This window comes from Lissotriton helveticus, chromosome 3_1 (genome assembly GCF_964261635.1).
Source record: "Lissotriton helveticus chromosome 3_1, aLisHel1.1, whole genome shotgun sequence".
Classification (NCBI taxonomy): domain Eukaryota; kingdom Metazoa; phylum Chordata; class Amphibia; order Caudata; family Salamandridae; genus Lissotriton; species Lissotriton helveticus.
Window position 1 is genome coordinate 1,685,768,600 of NC_136061.1, and position 20,575 is coordinate 1,685,789,174.

Here is a 20,575-nt window from a genome sequence, read left to right on the forward strand (position 1 = left end):
TGTATCAGAGTTCAGTGTGGTGCTGGACCTACCCCGTGTCCGGATTTCACTTGTGATCATTTTAACACACATACATGCACATGTGATAATGTAATTCCGACTTGCGGGGTGTAAGAGAGGGAGCTAGAGGGAGTAAAACAGAGAGAGGGAGCTAGAGGGAGCAAGACAGAGAGAGAGGGATCTAGAGGGAGTAATAGAGAGAGAGGGAGCTAGAGGGAGTAAGAGAGAGAGCGGGAGCTAGAGGGAGTAAGACAGAGAGAGAGGAAGCTAGAGGGAGTAAGACAGCGAGAGAGGGAGCTAGAAGGAGTAAGAGAGGGAGCTAGAGGGAGCAAGACAGAGAGAGGGAGCTAGAGGGAGTAAGACAGAGGGAGAGGGAGCAAGAGGGAGTAAGACAGAGACAGAGGGAGTAAGACAGAGAGAGAGGGAACCAGAGGGAGCTAGAGGGAGTAAGACAGAGAGAGGGCGCTAGAGGGAGCTAGACAGAGAGAGAGGGAACCAGAGGGAGCTAGAGGGAGTAAGACAGAGAGAGGGCGCTAGAGGGAGCTAGACAGAGAGAGGGAGCTAGAGGGATTAAGACAGTACCTAGCGCCATACATTGCTGACAGATGTGGTCCATGCGGTAAGTCGTGAGGGGGTGACACCATGAGTTACCCGCACCGGGTGACACCAACCCCAGTGACGCCACTGTTATGATCCACTCCTCATGAATGTAAGACAGTTAAGTGAACTCACTTTCAGGTCCGTCAAGCTGCACTTTCTCAGTTGTGTTTATTGAACGGATGTACAAAATATAAAGGCAAACTTTTGACAAAGATAAAAAATCCTTTTGAAAGGCGAATTTCAAATGTGTCCTTTCTAAGTTTACAAAACAAATACGATTTCGGAAGGTACAGTTTAGGCTGTCAGCTTTAGAAAAATGTTGAAAAGTGTGGCACAATTTCACATTTTAATAAACTATAAAACTATACAATGGTGTTTTGCTCAAATTTTAATGTGTTCCTAAAAGTGACATGTAGTAAATAGACTTGGGGGCATATTATCAAGAAACAGAGTCAACATTATCGTCCCTTTAGCGGCAGGAAACTGCTGCTAAAGCAGCGATAATGAGCTTGATAATATGCCCTTGTGAATTCCCATAGAAGCCCATGTTTTGGTGTCAACATGGGCTTCTATTGGAATTCTCAAGAGCATATTATCAAGCCCATTATCGCCTCTTTAGCGGCAGTTTCCTGCCGCTAAAGCGGCAATAATTTTAACAGTCTTCTTGATAATATGCCCCTTGGTTTTCAACGACTCATTAAAACTTGACAAAGATATTTCATGGAAATGAAAATCCAGCAGTGTACGAGGTAGAATATTTTGCTTTTGTGTATGCATGCCATTTTGTTCCATTTGAGGACTTCATTTGTTAGACACTTATGAATGCTAATTAAAGATACGTTTGCTGTCAGGGATTGAGCCTATCATTTTTATAGTATCAATCCAACAAATCTTGTCGGGGCGAAAATATGCTGATATTAATAACAGTGACTTGGTACTCTTCAGTAAAAGGAGTCATAGCATGGCTCAGATTTGCTAAAGGTTTTTTCTGTTGCTTTCTGGCACTCAAAGCTGCAAACTGTGGCACAAAGTGGCATAAACATCAGCAAAATCTATTTTGTGCTGAAAGTAAATCCACAACTCTTTGTGACAACACTCTGTGGAAGGATACAAAGAGTGGGTCTGGCATGGGCTGCACAAGACCATAGACTTTGGCTCAAACCCAGATTTAATAAAGCATCGTCATCAGCATCTGTCCTAAAATGGTGAAACCAAGCACAAACATGGGGTCAAGCGGTTTAAAATCTGATGCACCTGTGTAGAAATATGTGCTTTACAGAACAGAATGCACCTTACTCCTCTGACCTCAGTGCTCTTGTCTATTCAAATAATGTATTCTGAGGCAGTACCTCAAGTTTAAATCCTTCACTATTCACTATTAGGGGCATATTTACAAGCCCCTATCCTCACAGGAATGTCACTTTTAGAGGTGTATGTATAAGAAAGTAGAAGAGCACGGGTTAGCTCCAAAATTGCTAACACCGGACTCTGTCTGACAATAGCACCCCTGCATTTCTCCCTGTGCTGGCGCTAAATTAAGTTGCCTAGTGCCAATCCAGGCACCCTTACATCATAGTGCAAGGGTGCCAGCATTGAGGGAATGATTGTTTATGGGCAGGAAGGTGTCCCTACTTATCTTCATAGTCAGGGATGGGGAGTGAGCACCACCATTAGTGGAGGGCAAATCTTGTTAAATTGGGTGCTTCACTATTATCTGTTCTTAGCTCAACACAGCACTATAATGTGTCATGCAGCATTTCATTGCATAAAGGATAGTACATCTGGGTCCTATGTAGTCATATTTTATGAATTATCTCTGTTTCTCTGGGCTTTCTTTTCCAGATAAAAAACTATTATTTTCCTCCCAAATATTTTTTTGCATTTTACTAAATGCTGTACATTTTGCTAGCTGTTCACAGAGAAACATGAAAGGTTATTAGAAATCACAGATCCATTGTACAGTTAAGGTGTATAGATAATTCTTGCTATTTCTTTAGCCACTATTTTCTTTGAATGTCTACCACCAAGTTTAAACATTAGGGTCCAGATGTACGACTGGATTTTGCAAGCGTGAAGGGGTTTGCGACCCGTATGCACATGCAAAAAACCTGTGGGCCATGTACTAACACTATTTTGAGAGTCGCAAATAAATTGTGTTTCGCAAAATAGTGTTTAAGGACTCACTATTAGGAAGGGGCACTCTCTTCTTAATAGCAACCTCACAAGCCATGTAGAAATGTTTTGCAACCGTAATTACGGTTGCAAAACACTCGCAATTTACAGCCATCTTTAAGAGGGTGGTAATTCAATCACAAAAGGGAAGACGTCCCCAAGGTAACACTTCCCCTTTGCAAATGCAGGGGAAAATATTTTTTAGGGGCAGGCAGTGGTCCCAGGGACCACTACCTGCTCTTAAAAAATTAAACAAAAACGTTTCATTTTTTTAAAAAGGCACCCGTTTTCTATAAGGAAGGGCTGCATATAAAAGAAAAAAACTGCTTTATATAAAAGCAGTCCCAGACATGGAGGTCTGCTGAGACCAGCAGGCCACCATACCTGGGAGGGCCAGCCATTCTCAATGGGGTGCAAATTGCAAGTGCCTCATGAATATTGATGAGGCATGCAATTTGCAACCCCATTGAGAATCGCAAACAGTGTCCCTACACTGCTGTACGTCATTTTGCGAGTCACAAATTGTGACTCGCAATTGAGGGCAAGTTACATCTCGCAAATGACATGGTCGTACATCTGCCCCTACGTAGTTCTATTTCCTCAATACCAATTCCTTTACCTAGCAGTCCTACCCCCACATTGAAATGTTAACCCTATGATCCATTTCCTTTTACTAAAATGTACCTGACTTCCCATTTGTAAGCTAACAAAAAGGTCTATTACCATTTATTCTGTTATCATTACTCTTAGTCTTGCTAATATTGTTAGATCTACAATCTACGTAAGAACCACTGATACTACTTAAATGGTAATCATTTGAGGGTTGCTACTAATGCTACACATACTACCTCTACTGGACCAATTACTTCTATTAACAGTATTGAAACTGCTAATATTACTAGCACTCATATAACTGCTACTACTGGAGTTACTGATACTATTACTACCACCACAACCTCCACTGCTACTACTAGTGTGGTACACATATAAATATTATTACTGCTTTTACTACTGCTACATCTACTACTACTGTTACTACGACCAGTAAATCTGTAGATATTGCTACAACAACTATTAGACCCCCTACTACTAACAGTCATAGAAGTAAACAACAAAGTGCAATTACAACTGTTATTTATCATACTGCACCAATTCTACTTGTGAGTATTTTTGATTCTATGTGCAGTACTACTACAGGAGTATTACAACTACAGGTATTAAATCTACTTTTCTTCTTACTACTAGAATTCATAATATTTGTCTGACTGCAAACTGCAATAGGAGCACTACTAATTAGATTGAATCTACTTTTGCTACAGGGTTACATATTGATACTGCTACTGCAAGCAATACTAATTTACAACTTCATAATGTATTTATATGAATAGAGAGCATGCACACACTGATCAATATTTTCCAAGTCCTACACACTATCCTTTCCAGTCTTAAAAACTATCAGCTGCATACCAGAACAAACCTAATCAGTTGTGTAAGAAACACATCTTCAAGCATGTAAGCTATATCCAATGTTTGAATGGAAGTGTTTTCCAAAGAAAATGACCCAGGACAGACCACACAGTACTTACCTTTTGTATGAAAGGAGAGATGCTGATGGCACTCTCGATGTCTATTAGATTCCTCAGATGACGCCATTTCTTTTTACTTTACTGACCTCAAATGACAGGTCTTTTCCATGATAAACAAAGCAGAATGAAAGTAGATCTTCATATGATCAAGGTTCTTAAGTAGTCTATGAATATGGGTAAAATTGAATCCCACCTGCTGCACTAGGCATTGAAAAATATGGACTTTCATTTCTGTTCAGATCAGAATAGATTTTTTTTGTTTTGTGACATTAAGGCAATTGCCAATACAAAATTAAATTGATAATGTATCATCTATAGTTGGAGAACACTGGTGTTGCTTCCATTTGCCTGTGTTTACTCAGTTGGTGATTTAAGGGATATCTAGGTGGCTGTAATAATTCGGTAACATACTGCATCATGTTGCTTATTGATTATGGCCATATGATATAAGATAGATCCAATTGATATCAAGAGATTTACTACTGTTGCCAATATCACTTCTTCTACTACTCTCATTAGTTTAGGCACACGTATATTGAATTAGTACACAAATGTATGTAAGTGAAACTGCAAAACATGTATACATCCTATATGATATATAAAATATCACTTAAATATGTAGTGCACCCAACCCTCTTCCCAATGAAGAAGGCTGAAGGCTGCAGATGTTAGCCCACCATAGAGAGTTGTGAGTTGGGTGTGGCAGGAGGCCAGGTCTTATGCTGATCACCACTGCACATGGCTAAAGCTCATGTACAGGGGAGTTGGCTGTCTGCTCCATCCTAGAAAGTTTCAGGGTGATCAGTCAAGCAGGGTGCAATAAAATGAGGTGTCCCAAAACCTGACACTCATCACATGTTAAATGGCATCACTGATATCATCTCAAATGACATAAATGATGCTTTTGTGATAAGTGTGGCAGAAACAAGAGTATGCAGTTCCTAGAGGGAGAAGTAGGGGAGGTAAGGGAGGACAGGGTGTGAGGTGTCCACAAGGGGATGAGATGGAAGTGGACTAGTTCCTTTTAGGAGCAAGGACACTCGCACACCCCAGGAGGTGTAATGCTTCATTATCGGGCAGCACCGTGAAGGGGCTCTTTGCCAGAGGTCCATTCTTTTTGCCAGTGTGAAGTCTAAGAGGTAGTGGGACATATGTGTAAAGAGTAGAAATGGGAAAGAGTGAGTGCGAGTTAAAAATAGGTATAGCAATCCCACAGGGTATCTTTCTTGACTGGGTTCCTATGCTGCAATAAAAACAAAAGACTGTAGAGTCGTAGCTAAGGAGGGGGGATTACATTCTCTCAAGCTCATGATTGTCTGTGTACAGTGAGGGAGGTCAATAAGTTTCATGCCTCTTATCATCAAGGGGAGCTTGGTATTTCATCAGGACTAGGGGATCCTCGTCGACTCTAGTAGGGATGGTGCAGGTATATGTCTGTATGATGCCGTCCCCTATAGTTTGGACTCGTGTGATAGTCCTATGTGAAAGTAAATAAATATATATTTATCTTCTGGAATCACCTAGAAAGGGTTGGGCTACTTGCCACAGCAGTGATGGTCATGGTGCTAGCAAAGTGGTGAGATAGGAACTTGTATCAGAGTTCAGTGTGGTGCTGGACCTACCCCGTGTCCGGATTTCACTTGTGATCATTTTAACACACATACATGCACATGTGATAATGTAATTCCGACTTGCGGGGTGTAAAACTGTAAACTGTGTTTTACTCATGACAATTTCTTTCTTCTTGTAGCAATGAAGTGGTATTCTTCTTTGTACTGCAGTATGAAATATGTGAATATGTGATAAAGAGACATGTCTAAAGGTGTTAATACAGAAGACACATGCAGTCTATTAATACAGTAGGTAAAAATATAAGACTGTTATTTTTTTACAACATTTTCTCCTAGGCTTCAATGCCACTTCTGCATGACATATTCAAAACTTTTGGGGTTCATTTAGAAATTGACATGGAAGCAGCATCAGCTGTCCATGTATGGATCTCCTGCTATGCATATCATGATCATTCCCCTGCCTCATTTGAAAGAGGGTTACCTCTTGGTTGCTATTAACAATGCCTCTGCTGGTTTCATAGTCATAAAGCTTTAGTCTCTAACACCTATGGCATATGGCTGCAGTCCTATGTAAATAGTTGGATAGTTGGAAATCCTGTCCAATTAAGGTGTTTTCCAATATATGTTTCTGGATTATGATTGTGATGTAGTCCCTGATGATCAGGAACAGAAAAATTAAGAAGCATCCCAAAGAAGCTGGGAGAAATCCCCTGGTGCAAATAGGACTTTCATCTTTTTGTTTTATAGAAAAACAGAAATGAAAGACAGATGGGCGTTATAACATGGTTGCCAGCATGCATTACATTTCCATAGAGTGTGCTCCTACAATAAAAGCGGGTGCTGTTGGGCTAAACTGCTGGGAACCCTCTGTGGTGAACCAATCCTCCGCCACACACATCCTTCGGCTGTATACAGTGTGTTCAGACCCTTATGGGTGGCCAACCCCACCCCTCCCATTTCTGTGTGGGAAAGTTGTAGGATCACCGGACGGCAAACATTTTCTACCAGCCAGTGTTCCGCCCACATATCCTGATCAAAATGTTACCTTTCTTGTGTGGGTGGGCCAAGTGCCTGCAGCAGGGAAGGACCAAAACATATTATGAGGCATCAAAATGATCAATCACAAAACAACCTGGATTTGCAAGGGGGTCACCTGAGTTTTTGGTCCTGTGCTCGGCGGCAGTCTAGGGAAACCTAACAAAAACTGACATTTTTGAAATATAGGCACATGGAGGAGTCCTGGGAGGTGTGGCTCACATGGATTTCCCAATGTTTTTAAGCCATAATCCGGCCAAACTTCAAATTCAGTTTAAAAAATGATCACATTTTACTCACATTTCTTTGTGAAAAAGTTGTGGGATCACTGGGCAGCACAAATTTCCTACCACCCAGCATTCCTCCAGGTCTCCCAACAACAATCCTACCACACTTGTGTGGATGGCCCAAGTGCCCGCAACAGGGATGAACCCAAAATAAATTGTAGAGGTGTAAAAATTATTGATCACAAAACGATCTGCTTTTGCAATTAAATCAATTGCGATTTTGGTCCCAGGCTCGGCAGCCATCCAGGGAGACCTACCAAACCCAGATATTTCTGAAAAGTAGACTGTAGAGGTGTGGCTTGCGTGGATCCTCTAATGTTTTCTTGCCTAAATTCCCCTGCAAACCTCAAATTTAGCTAAAATTTCACATTTTCCTCACATTTCTGTGGGAACATTGTGAGATCACCGGGCCGGAATAAATTTCCCACCACCCAGCAATCCCTCCAGCTCTCCCAATATAAATGCTACCTCAATTGTGTAGGTGCCAAGTACCTCCGTCAGGGAAGGAAAAAGAACGTATTATGGAGGCATCAAAATTATCTATCATAAACGACTTGGCTTTGCAAGAGGGGTCACCTGCGTTTTTGGTCCTAGGCTTGGTGGTGATTCAGGGATACCTACCAAACCCAGAAATTTCTGAAAACTAGACACCCACGAAGTCCAGGGAGATGTGGCTTGTGTGGATCCCCCAACGTTTTCTCACCCAGAACCCACTTCAAACCTCAAATTTAGTAAAACAAATCACATTTTCCTCACATTTCTGTGTGGTAAAGTTGTGGAATCACTGGGCCGGCTAAAATTTCTTGCCACTAAGCATTTCACCAGATCTCCTGATGCAAATTCTACTTCACGTGTGTGGAGCGACCAAGTGCCCGTGACAGCGAAGGGCCCAAAACGTACTGTGAGGCCTCAAAATTGTGATTTATTTTTGCTGGGGATTCTGGGTAATAAAATGCTGGGGATATCCATGCAAGCCACACCTCCCTGGAGTCCACAGGGTGTCTAGTTTTTAGAAATGTCTGAGATTTGTAGATTTTCCTAGATGAACACCGAACCCGGGACCAAAAACACAGGTGACCCCTGTGCAAGACCTGGTCATTTTGTGATCGATAATTTTGATGCCTCCTGTTAGATCTGGGGGTCTCTAGTTGGCAGAGGTAGGTACCTTTGCCAAAGTAGGAACCCTTACTTCTAGTCGAGGTAATGGGGCACACACTGTTGATAACCCCTGCTCACCCCCTTGGTAGCTTCGTACGAGCAGACAGGCTTATCCCCAAGGCAATGAGTAAAGTATTTGCACCAACACCCACAATAATACTGTGAAACACTACAAATGGACACCACACAGATGATTATTAAAAATAGATCCTTTATCTAAAAATTAGGCAAGACCAAAAATCAAATGCAAGGCCAACATACACACTGGTCTCTTGTAGATAAACTAAACAATGTCTTGTAGTGTTGTCTTAATTTATAGTTAAATTGTCATCCAAAAAGTACAATCCCAGCCAGGGGGGAGCCTCAATTAAAAATAATCCAGGCAGTCTCTGTGTCCCGGTACTAAAGAGAGTATGGCAATGCCGCGTGTGATTTAAAACGGGACTCCAACCTTTACCTAAGACCTCGCTGCCCCCAATGATCAGATACAGCTGCCAGTCTCAATTCGTCAACCAGCGCCCCACCCAGGCAACAGGCAGTGCACAAGGCAAGCACTGCGGTAGATGCGAAATCCTGAAAGGAATCGGAGCCAGTTACCTGCAAGGCGGGTGCGGGCCAGTCTGGGCGGCTCAATGGGGCTTCCCTGAGGGGCAGCCTCCTTCTCCTCAGCACTTCCCGGCCTCCGGTGCCGATCTCTTTATTCCGGTGAACGCAGCTCCCTCAAGGGTTGTGAACTGCGGTGCCCTTCAGGAGCGCTGGGCCAATCCCTGTGTGGCGCTGCAGGCGAGCCCCTCACCATGTGGTACTTCTCTCCTTCCCAGCCGGGCCCAATCGTAGCGCGGCTCCTCAGTCGAGCCTCCTGTGATGTGCCAATCACAGCGCGGCCTCTCCCATGACCTCAGTGGGCCCTGGGCCGATGGTGGTGGGTTTCTCTGGCTGTTCTTTGTCCTGGGCAGCGCGGTCATTTGTATACCTGATGATTCGGGCGCAGCAGTCCGACCCACAGGGCGCAGGTTGTAGGTAGGCGGCCCACGATGTTACCAGCACACTCAGGGGATTAATTAAGTGGGAGGCATAGCAAACCTATGGCAGGCGTCAGTTGTGTGCCGATGAGCACACCGATTCTCCCACACAGTAGGCAGTTGGTAATTAAAGCACAGGCTGTGAATAAAGACGTGCTCACAGAGTCTTGGTTCTTCTTGGGAACTTTTGTAACCCTGTGCTCTAGAAACAGGAGGCCAGCTCTTCTCAGGCCCTTGGACATTCTAGTCAGACACAGCACAAAGCAAAGTCTTGGTTTCAAGCAGGTGGGGGGGAATCACAGCACACAGCAAAGTCCCCTTCTTCTCTCCTTTAGTTGAATCAGGAGAACAGCAGGTCAGCCTCTGAGAACACAGCAAAGGCAATCTTCCTTAGTTTCTCCAGCTGTTCTTCTTCCAGCAGAGCTTCCTCTTGATTTTAGAAGTCTGATTTTCAAGGAGTCTCAGTCCTACTTTTATACCCCTAAAGTCTTTGTTCTTCTTGTGTTGGGGGTTCTGGACCCAGTTCAAACCAGTCCTGGGGGCATTCTGCCAGTGCACAACTTCTTCCTTTGAGAAAGGGGCCATGGTCCTCAGATGCCCAGCAGGAGGTGGAGCCAGTCCTTTGTGGAGGCAGGCACAGCCCTACTCAGCTACAGGGATCTCCCCACCCACCTCTCTAAATGCAGATGGGCATATTCAGCCTAGGAGTGAAGCACCCAGACTCCTGGAGCCAAGACACTTGACCAGCCCCTGTCACTCTCCATTGCCAGACAATCAATCCACAACCAGGCAGAGGCACACAGGAAGGTTTGAACAGAATAATAGCGACTTTCTAAAGTGCCATTTCTAAACGCAGGATTTAAAAAACATCTTCACAAAAAGATGTGTTATCAAATTCTGAATTCAAGGGTACCAGACTCCATGTCTCCATCTTGTTCCTATGGGAAGATAGGCTGGTAAAATGGTACACAGCCTTCCCCATTTTGGTCTATGGGCATGATGGCCTTTCAATAGGGAAAAACGAAATTGGCTGTATTTCACTATTAGGACATGTTACACACATCAGTACATGTCCTACCTTTCACATACACTGCACCCTACCCATGGGGGTACCTTGGGCCTACTATAGGGGTGTTCTATGTGCATAGAAAGGGAAGGGTAGGGCCTGGCAAGTGTGGGCACTTGCCAGCGCAACATGGCAGTTTAACAAACTGCGTGCATGCACTGCAATGGCAGGCCTGAGACTACTTTTAGGGCTACTCATGTGGTTGGCACAATCCGTGCTGCAGGCGCACTAGTAGCATTTTGATTACCAGCCCTGGCACACTCAGTGCACTCTACTAGGGACTTTACAGGTAAAACAAATATGCCAATCATTAATAACCAATCACATTAATAATTTACAGGGAGAGCATATGCACTTTAGCACTGATCAGCAGTGGTAAAGTGCTCAGAGTCCTATTGCCAACAACCACAGGTCAGGAAAAACAAGGGAGGAAGAAGCAAAATGTTTGGGATAACCCCGTAAAAAGGGCCATTTCCAACACCTCCACAATACATTTTGGCCCCTTCCCTGTCAAGGGCACTTTGAGACAAAATGGACTGATGTTAATTTAAACTTTACAAGGTTAGCCTCTCTTCTATATCAAAAGGAGCTGAAATGTGGTTTTACAGTAAGGCAAATTGTCTTTAGGGTGCAAGGATCCATAGGCTCTTAAGCCATGAGCTGAAGAGAACTATAATATCATGGTCTTGCTTTGTAGAAGGCTAATGAGTGTGATGTAATTTGTAAAATATATGAGAAGCCAAGCAAGACAAAGGGCATTAGAGAGGAGTGGCTAGGTGTTGGTTTTGTAGTCCAGGCGCTGTAGGGTGAACACTTTTCATAAACTCATGCAGTTTTCGCAGAGAGCACACATCAGGTTAACCAAAGACTATTTTTTAAACTTGCTATCCAACTCTCAAATGAATGTGCTGTGAGCCATCATATGTTCAAATGTCCAACACTTCTAATTCCACCTGGGTAGACATCGACTCGAGACTGGCCTCCACTCAGGCTACAAGGTGCACTTTATCCTTGGCCTAATAAGGTCCCTTTGCAATCACAAACACATGTTTTTCCTTCTGTGAACTTTATTTGGTTTCTATTTAAGTACAATACATCAACTCTAGAAAATCCTTAGTTCCAGATGTATTCCAGTATATCCCACCATACTTAAACACTTCACCTTTTGTAGTATCTAGGAACACATTTTTTATTTTTCTATCTACATTAATTAGCATTTTCTTTTACTGTTTGTCGTGTCTGTCTTTTTTGATTAATAGGCATGTTTAGCTCATTTTCTAAGGTTACTTTATGATTTCTGCCAAGGTACCAAGAAGGACCATGTGTATCTCAGGGAAACATTGTTACACTTTTTTCTGTAAACAGTTGTATTGGTTATATTTATTTTACCATAGGCATCAATAGTATAATAACATCGTTTTTCTTCTGCACCCAATCTTCCAGTGACTTCCTTCCAATTAATGTATGTTATACAAAGCCAAGGATGAAAGAAAAACAGTAGTTGTGGAATGACGAATATGAAATCAACCCTGAAGGTTGAAAGAATGGAAACACTCAGGGGTTTATTTACAAGCCCCCTGTGCGTCATTTTTAATATAGGAAAAAGTGACGAACTGGCGGCGCAAGGGACTTGTAAATAAGCCCCTCAATTTGAAGCTTGAGATCATCCATGATGTAAAGCAAAACTTGAATGAGCACTAAAAATGTAACAGCTTCAATAGTGTGCAACTGAAGTACATTTAGAGCACAAGGTCAATAAAGATCATGTTGCACTTGTTAAGAGCCAACTTGTTAAGCCAGGGGTGCAAATAGGGAAAATATGTGGTAGGTGATCCAACAGGAATTAGAAGATCAAGTACATCATTGAAACCCAAAGGATAATGTAATGCAGCAACATTTAATTGCATTAGAACATGTAATCAAAGGGCAGCTAGTAACTGGGGGGGGGGGGGCTAATCTTCAAGACTCTTTAGTTGATTTTATTTTTTTATTTATTTGTATGTATTTAAAAGAGATTTTTCATGGGAGATTAGTAATTAGGTGGAAAACTATTAGCCAAAATCAATTATTAGTAAGTTTTAAATAAAAAATGAATGTTACTTTCTTGCACAATTTTTGCACCCAGATATTTTACACAGGACCAAGCGAATAGCCCCTTTGTTTCGATATTTTATGTTTAGGATATGTGTATATATGGTCATAATTTGCAGGTCATGAAGCTAAAGGTAAACAAATCCTTAACTTTCAGACCAACCAATTGATTGCTTGTGAACTAGAAAAAGCAAAAGTGATTGCAATTTGATTATGATTGGTTATCAAATATTAGATAGGGGGCTGTTTTGTTTTTATTGATGCTTTTACTGATAATGGCTGTATAATCATTGCAGAAGAAGATGCTTAATACGTTCTGTTGGGATTATATTAAGAATAGGACGTGGAGTGAGTAAGGTGAGGACTTTCTAAAGGCACTGCATTATTAAACCTGGAATATAAACAATGTAGTGATATTTTAACATAACTGACATACTTAATAACCTCTTCCATGCGTCGGACGGCCCCCGACTGTCTGACGTCATAGTGGGCGTGTGCGTCGGACGGCTGGGGGCCGTCCGATTTGCACGCGCATAGAATTCGCTCGCACAGCGAGGAAATGAGCGCCGCAGCGAAGCGGATATATAATGAAAGCTCTTTAGCATTTGTACTTGTAATTAGGATTTGTAAGAGCGCATTAAACCAGAAGGCAGCAAAGCGCTGTACCGGAAAAACAGCGTGGGGAAGGGAGGGGTCTAAAAAGAGTAAAACCATCAGTCCAAGCGACGCTCAAGGTAGGCAAGCTAAGAATATAACCCTGTTTTCACTTGCCTTGGGAAGATCAAGCATGAATTAAAGCTCCTAATGGATTCCAGAAGGGAATTTCATAACCTGGCAGCTGTAACTGTGAAAGCTTGTTACCAGGGAGTGATCGACTTACACCATCCTTCCGATCTCAGGGGTCTGCTAGGCACATACCAGTTGAAGGAGGACCTAAGACAGCAAGAGCCCTGCAAATGGAAAGCCTTATGAACCAGGCAAAGGGCTTTGAACCTTACCCATTTCTTTACAGGCAACCTATGGAGAGTCCTCAAGCCCCTCTCTTACTGAGATGGGTTTAGCCAGACCCAGGACCAGCCGAGCTGTTGCATTTTGGATAACATTGTGCATATTTAAAGAATATTGATTATTATTGAGTATTATTTAAGTACAGGGCATTATAGTAGTCTAAGCGAGATGTCATAAGCGCAATGACCACTGCCATCCTAAGCTCCTTCGGAAGAAGAGGAAGAATTTTCTTCTTCAAATGTATTATTGAATCAGATACCATTAATCGGAAAGAGGCACGTTTGTAATTTCATGTGTTGTTTGATGCTGAACAGTATGCAGGAGACAGAATAACGTTACGTATTGTCAGGGCCACTAGAAAAATGTGGTAGGGAAGTACCAAATTATGGGCCCGATTAGGGTGGCGGACGGACCAGCATCTGTCCGCCACCCCCGAGGTGGAGGGACCGTCCGCAGGGGCTGCGAATCGGGCCCTCGGAATTAGGATGTGACCGCCACCCTGGCGGTCACATCCCCTATATTTAACATTGCGGTGGATGCTGCTTCAAGCAGCACCCGCCGCAAGGTTAAATGTGCATGTTTTCATTTGCATGCACGAAGCGGCAGGCACCGCGTGGTGCCTGCCGCTTCGTGCATGCAAAGGCAGGGGGGTACCATAGGTACCCCCCATGTGCACCCCCCACCCCCAACACCCCTGGGGGCCAGCAACTGGCCCCCATACTCAAAACACCACATGCTTTTTTACGGCGGAAAACCCGCCGTGGAAAAGCATGTCTCCGCCGGCATCCTAATATGGCTGGCGGTGTCTGATAGACACCGCCGCCATATTAGAGCTTTTCCGCCGCGGTCGGAAGGCGGCCCGGAGGATGCGGATTCCCCGCCATCCTAATCGCGTCCTATGTGACAGCGATAACTACATTTTCAGCAAGAAAAGCATAGAGAGAGATAAAAGCAAAAATTACACCGCTTAATGTAGCACATTTTGTGACAGTCATACATCATTAAAGTCTGAAGATTATGCAGCACATGAAGGATTATGTGGCAAATGCGACAAATCCATAATTATGCAGGAAATGTCATGGCCACAAAATTGCATAATGCCAGTGGCTTTGCTTATAATATGATTGCACAATAAAAAGTTAAAATGCATGTTTTAAAAAAAATTATGATTTTGCACTCTAGACTACTGATACTTGTAGATGGTACTCAGTAAAGTGCACTTAATATATGATTATAGGGCCCATTCCCAGATGGTATTTTATGGCACAGTACAAAGCTGAGCATCTGTTTTAGGAACCTTCTGGGCATAAAGTGACTTCATTAAATCGGATAATTCTGTGAGTTTGTGCTTTATTTTCATACAGCACACCTAAGAAACAGAGTGTGGCACACCTTGCTCACTGTATTCAAGCTGCTCCCTATGAAAGTAAATCAATAACACCCAAATATTAGTGGGTTAAATAAATTCACTTTATACCCTGCTGGTGTATAAAACAGTTTCTACTACAGAAAAGACCACCATGAAACACCCATAGCAATTTGGTAATTTGGCAACATTTGTAATCTCTTTTATGGCGCAAAATCACGTGTGAACAATCAGGATTACGGGGCGTCTTCTCAAAATGAGGCTGTGAGTAGTGAATTCACTCTTACACAAACAGTTAATTAGAGCTAAAATGTATATTGTTCTTTATTCATGAAACATATCAAAGCCTCATTAGTGCCGACTTTGGGGCAGTGCAACCGGTGCCACCGTACTGGGCACCAATCTCACAGGGGGGCCTATTCGTGACAGGCTGAGAAGAAAAAAAAGCAGCCACCAGAGCTCTCTGTGTACCTGACAATGTCTTGGGGATAATATACACAGTATGGTAACTCAGGAGGTTAATCAGTGCCCAATTTGTAAAATATGTGCCACGGCCAAAAATGTTGGTCTGAAGCCGGCAGCTGATGCTTACAAAGGTTGGGCTGCCTAATACCAAAGATGTGTAGCTGTGATTCCTCCTCATGCCTCAGTAATCCACCACCAGACACCCCTTGTCTATTTATCTCACTCATGCAGGTGGTTGTTCATCCTGCTTTCTTCCCTTTTTCACACTTTCTCTTCCTCCTCTTCTCCCTTTTCTCTATTTCTCTCTCCTGCTGGAGGGCAAAGTCTGTTGGAGAAAAATGAGTGCCTCGCCCTAAAAATGAGTGCTCGTGGGCCCCACCTGCAACCACTTGCTCAAAGTTGGCAGTGTGGTTAATGCACTTGATGGAGAGATCTGTGATTTGTCTAGTCACAGTTTTGGCCCATGATAGCATAGTGGTTTAATGTTCCCGCTGCAGAGAACAATGTGTAACATTACTTGAGCTCATTCGTTGCAATCCTTCTACTATAGCACATTGCGCTATTAACTGGCATCAAAGCGCTGAATAAAAATTGCAAGGCCGAGGTTTAGAACCTTATTGTTTTTTCCCACAGTCTTTCCTTGTTGTAACTTTGCTAAGAGGGTCCCTTTAGGTAGTTATACAATTTTATTATTATAACACCACCACTTATTGTATTAGGTTTCAAATACTGAGTTTATAGTGCGAATATATGAACACTTGCATCGCCAACGTAACACATAGATAGTGCAAATTGGTGTTTTGAGGTGTACATTTCAGCACAAATTCTTAATTGTGTTGGGAAGTAGACTTATGGTAGCACAAAGAACCACTGTGCGCTACTTTGCATCAAGGAAGGGTGGCATTAGTGCTTAATGGACGTTCCCATGCACCCACCCATTAATTTTTACGTTAATCCCTATTTACTAACTTTGGTAGAAATGGATTTGTTTCCAAAAACTTAAGACTCCTCGAGACAGGCAAAAAGTTGAAGAAAATAATTATTTTATCCAAACCTTTGATCTGGACAGCAAACATACAAAGTGTTGAAGTGTTAAAATTTGTAAAAGCACAGAATTTTGTAGTGAAAGAATACTCTTTCAGTATAAAACCTATGATGGAATCAGGTATACATCCTTGCACTATGTTGTGAGGGCGTTTACTTTAGAGCCAGGTAGTCTATACTATGCCAGCACATGAGGAGAGAGTGACAGCACCATATGTAAGTAGTTATGGTGCATTTGTGCTGTCTCTTTTATTATTCGATGCAGTGCAGCAACTTTAGTTACTGCACTGTGTTAAAATGTAGCAAAGTGTCCCCTCGTTTCTCCAGACTAGGGGCACCATTACGATGGCGGGCAAACAAAGTCTGCCCGCCACCATAACGGGATGCGGGGCCGCCCGCTAGGGATACGGTGGTCCCACTGTGCCGATTACATTCTGCCCGACACACAGGCAGGCGCATCACGCATATTTTACATTGTGGCGGGAGGTGCTGTAAGCAGCACCCGCCGCAATGTAAAAACTGCACGTGGTGCATTTGCATGCACAACGTGACAGGCACCGCGCGGTGCCTGCCACCTTGTGTATGCAAATGTCGGGGGGTACCGTGTGTACCCCTCAAGTGCAGCCACCCATGCCCGCAACAGGCCCCCAAAGAAAAGACTGCACACCTTTCCATGGCGGACTCTCCGCCATGGAAAGGTAATTCACCACCATCATCCTAATATGGATGGCGATGCCTGCAAGCACCACCACCATATTGCTGGCCTTTTCCGTACAGTAGACAATATTGGCCGATTGCCTACGGGTGGAAAACCGTTGGACGGTCTTTCCGTCCGTCTGGCTCCCCACCGCCATCGTAATATGGCGGGGAAAATGTTAGGTGGGCGGTGAAGAAGGGGCCCCTAAGTGCTCTTAACTTAAATTGCCTACCAGTATGGATGAAATGTGACTCTACTCCTTGTAGCCGTCATTGTATTGAGTCAGAATTCTTATACATTGATTTAGACACTTGTATGACTCATTGTCTCTGTATGATCTGTTTGTGAAGTAAAATGCTCTGACACTACATTGGGATGAGTAGCGCTATAAAATAAATAAATGTGAAAGAAGAGCTATGGAGAGATCAGGGGCATCATTGGAGGGTGGTACTGAGGAAATCCGTATAGGAGAAGGTCATACGGGGAGCAATAACAAAGATTGTTGCACAGGGTGCCATCACTGCTAAAGCCAAACTTGAGCCTCATGTTCAGATTCTTCCTGCAAGACTGACTGATTTTGCTTTTACTTTGTACATTGTGGCAATTGTGAGCTTCGTGTTTTGTGAAGCAAAAGTCATCATGGTAAACTATTAGAGCCCAATTCACAAAGATAAACTTAAACCTGAAGTCTTAGTTTAAACCTAAAGTCTACGGGCCTAGTCCACAAAGGTACACTTACACTTTTGTATAACCTTACGATTGCTTGTTATTGACAAAGGGATTTTCGAGTAGTGTCTTTACGAGTGCTTAGTCTCCTCACATAAAATCATAGGACTTTCTTTTTATGTGCGGAGACTCTGCACTAGTAAAGATACTGCTCGTAAATCTGTTTCTGAATAACAAGCAATGATAAACTTGCACGAACGTGTAAGCTTGCCTTTGCAAATCAGGTCCTAAATTTAGACCTGAAGTTTAAGTTTAGAATTCAGGTCGAAACTTAGACTTCAGATCTAGACATAGAATTCAGGTCTAAGTTTATTTACCTTTGTGAATCGGGCAATTAAGTGTTCATCCGGTGCAAAATTCCATTTAAAATGGGATTTCTTTTTGTTATGGAAAGGTTCTATTTGCACAGAGCAATTCTTTGCTGCCCGTAACTCTAGAGACTGTCAGTGATATGTGCAATATGAAATGCACTTTATGACTTATGCTCATTACACTTGAAACACGTGAGGGGAAAAAATGGCCTATTCTACTAAACTTCAGATTGATCCTACCAGCTAGATGTTTCACATGTCATCATTATGACAGCCACATGTGGATAATACATAACATATTTACGTGCTGGCTTTATAATGGCAGAAATGTCTTGGGTGTAGGACATTATGTTATGCTTATTTTTAGAAGAGAAGAGAATGCCAGAAAATCCTTTGTAAGCGTAAAAATAGCCAACAAAACAAACAATTTCGTGCTCGACTTCAATACATAAATCAAAGTACAACAAACATATTAATGTTTTTTCTATTTCCAGACACATTAAAGATGTTTTGGGTTTAAAAAGCATAAACATCTTTCTTGCACTCCATTGAATCTTTTACGTTTTTAACAGCATATTCCGACCTGTTTATGATTACACAACGCCCAGGCACATTATACAGAAGAGAAGGTGGAGAAGTGTGGCTCAATGGTTAGAGCGGCAGACCCTGATGCAGAGGTCTGGCCCGGGACCAGGGATCAATTCCTGCCTCAGCGGCTCTTGGACTCAATTTCCCCGAACCTGATAATTCTTGCCTCGGTGCCTAGTCTAATCGTGGGTCCCACTCTGTGACTCTGGGCAATAGCTTGCGTAATCTCCACAATGGCCCCAGCAGTGCTTGGATGCTTGGCTTCAATAGTGGACATTTCACAGGAAAGTCAGGATGGGTTCCACAGTGGTATGAGCGCAACGAGGCCTCCGTGTAGAAGTGTGCTATATAAATACAATACATTTACAAGGAAATACAAAAATGCAATAGGAGTTGGTCACTTTTTCACAACAGACAAAAATGCTGAGTTGCATTGCATGACAGGGAGGGAGCAGGAGAGCGCCATGTCTGCGGAGATATGGATCTCTCCTTAGCTCTACCTAGTGCCAGCTTTGGTTTTAGCAGCCGTTCACCAGGCACATGCCCTAGCGCCATGGTGCTAGTGTGCATGCCTGAGTCTTCCATAGGTTTTGTACTGGAAGGGTAGTCTCCCAGTACAAAATACTATGCTTAGACACACTTTAAAACGTTTCCTACTTTGTTTGTGAACTGCACAGTGTGGCACACATAGGCACACATATAAAGCCGGAAAAGAAAAGAGAAATAAAAACATTTCTCCTTTTACTGCCTCCTTTCAAAAGGCATTAACATTTGGCGCTAAATCCTATCTACCATTGTTTATAGCTAGAGTTTTGTGTCAAAAGGTATGGGTGGTTTCATGTGAACGCCCATGTACCACCCATGTAACTCCCCACTGGCTCGAAGCAAAGTAAAACAGTCCTACTTTTGGGTATTTTTCAGGTCAAAGCAAGTTTTGCACTGAAAAGTGAACAAGGAAAAACATTTTGTCCTGGTTAGCGTCAATGTTGTGCAATATCGCAATCTAAATTCAGGTGTATACATTTTTTTAGGTTGGTCAGGTTAGTCATTATTATGTTTACATATTATGCCCCACATTACAAGTCAGTGCTGTTTCTCAACTCACTTTATAAACACATCCTGCCTGATATGGACAAACGTGCAAAAAGAACATGACACATCATCTGGGGACATGATGGAAATCTTACCTAACGAGGCACGTCCCGTTCCCCGAAGCACCAGAGTGGTCCACAGGAGGTAGGTTTCGAGAAGTAAAGCCCGTGTATGCAAAGATGCAAAACTTGCCATGTTGCTGAAGTTGTCTTGTCTCACGCATCCACCAAAAGTCAACAACCAGAAAAGAAAGACTTCTAGAACAGAACTTTGCAGAATAGAGTCATCAGCTGCATATGCAATACTTGAAGAATGTTGCATCTGCTCTGGCGGGAAAGGTTTCGAAGATTACGTAAGCTAACATTTGGAACATGGCGCCGTCCGTAACTGCGCACACACCCTTACTTTGGAGACCGAAGATAAAGCAAGCCATACACCAGATGTTCGGAGAAATTGAAAAGGAAACATTAAACACGGAGTGCTGGACGAATTTTTATATTACTGTCAATGAAACATTCGCGCAATTCGTTTCTAGGTCAAAGAACGCCTGTAATTAAGCATACTATAGACTATGCGCGTTTCAAAGATTGCTAAACAAACTATTTTTGTTCTTTTAAATTAAACTCTCAGAAAAGCTTCCGTTATTTATCAATATGTAGAAAACACGTGTCCCTTCTATTTAAAAGTATA

At 42.7% G+C, this 20,575-nt stretch overlaps 1 protein-coding gene across 1 annotated transcript in view; it reads right to left on the reverse strand.

Moving 5' to 3' along the window:
• The window catches only part of LOC144824298 (von Willebrand factor D and EGF domain-containing protein-like), a 605,302-nt gene extending 585,171 nt beyond the window's left edge, over positions 1 to 20,131 (reverse strand). Inside the window, exon 1 of the mRNA XM_078683423.1 lies at positions 19,981 to 20,131. Within this exon, the coding sequence (XP_078539549.1) occupies positions 19,981 to 20,080 (100 nt within the window). The 5' untranslated portion in view covers positions 20,081 to 20,131. The remainder of the gene's footprint in view (positions 1 to 19,980) is intronic.
• Positions 20,132 to 20,575: the final 444 nt, after the last annotated feature.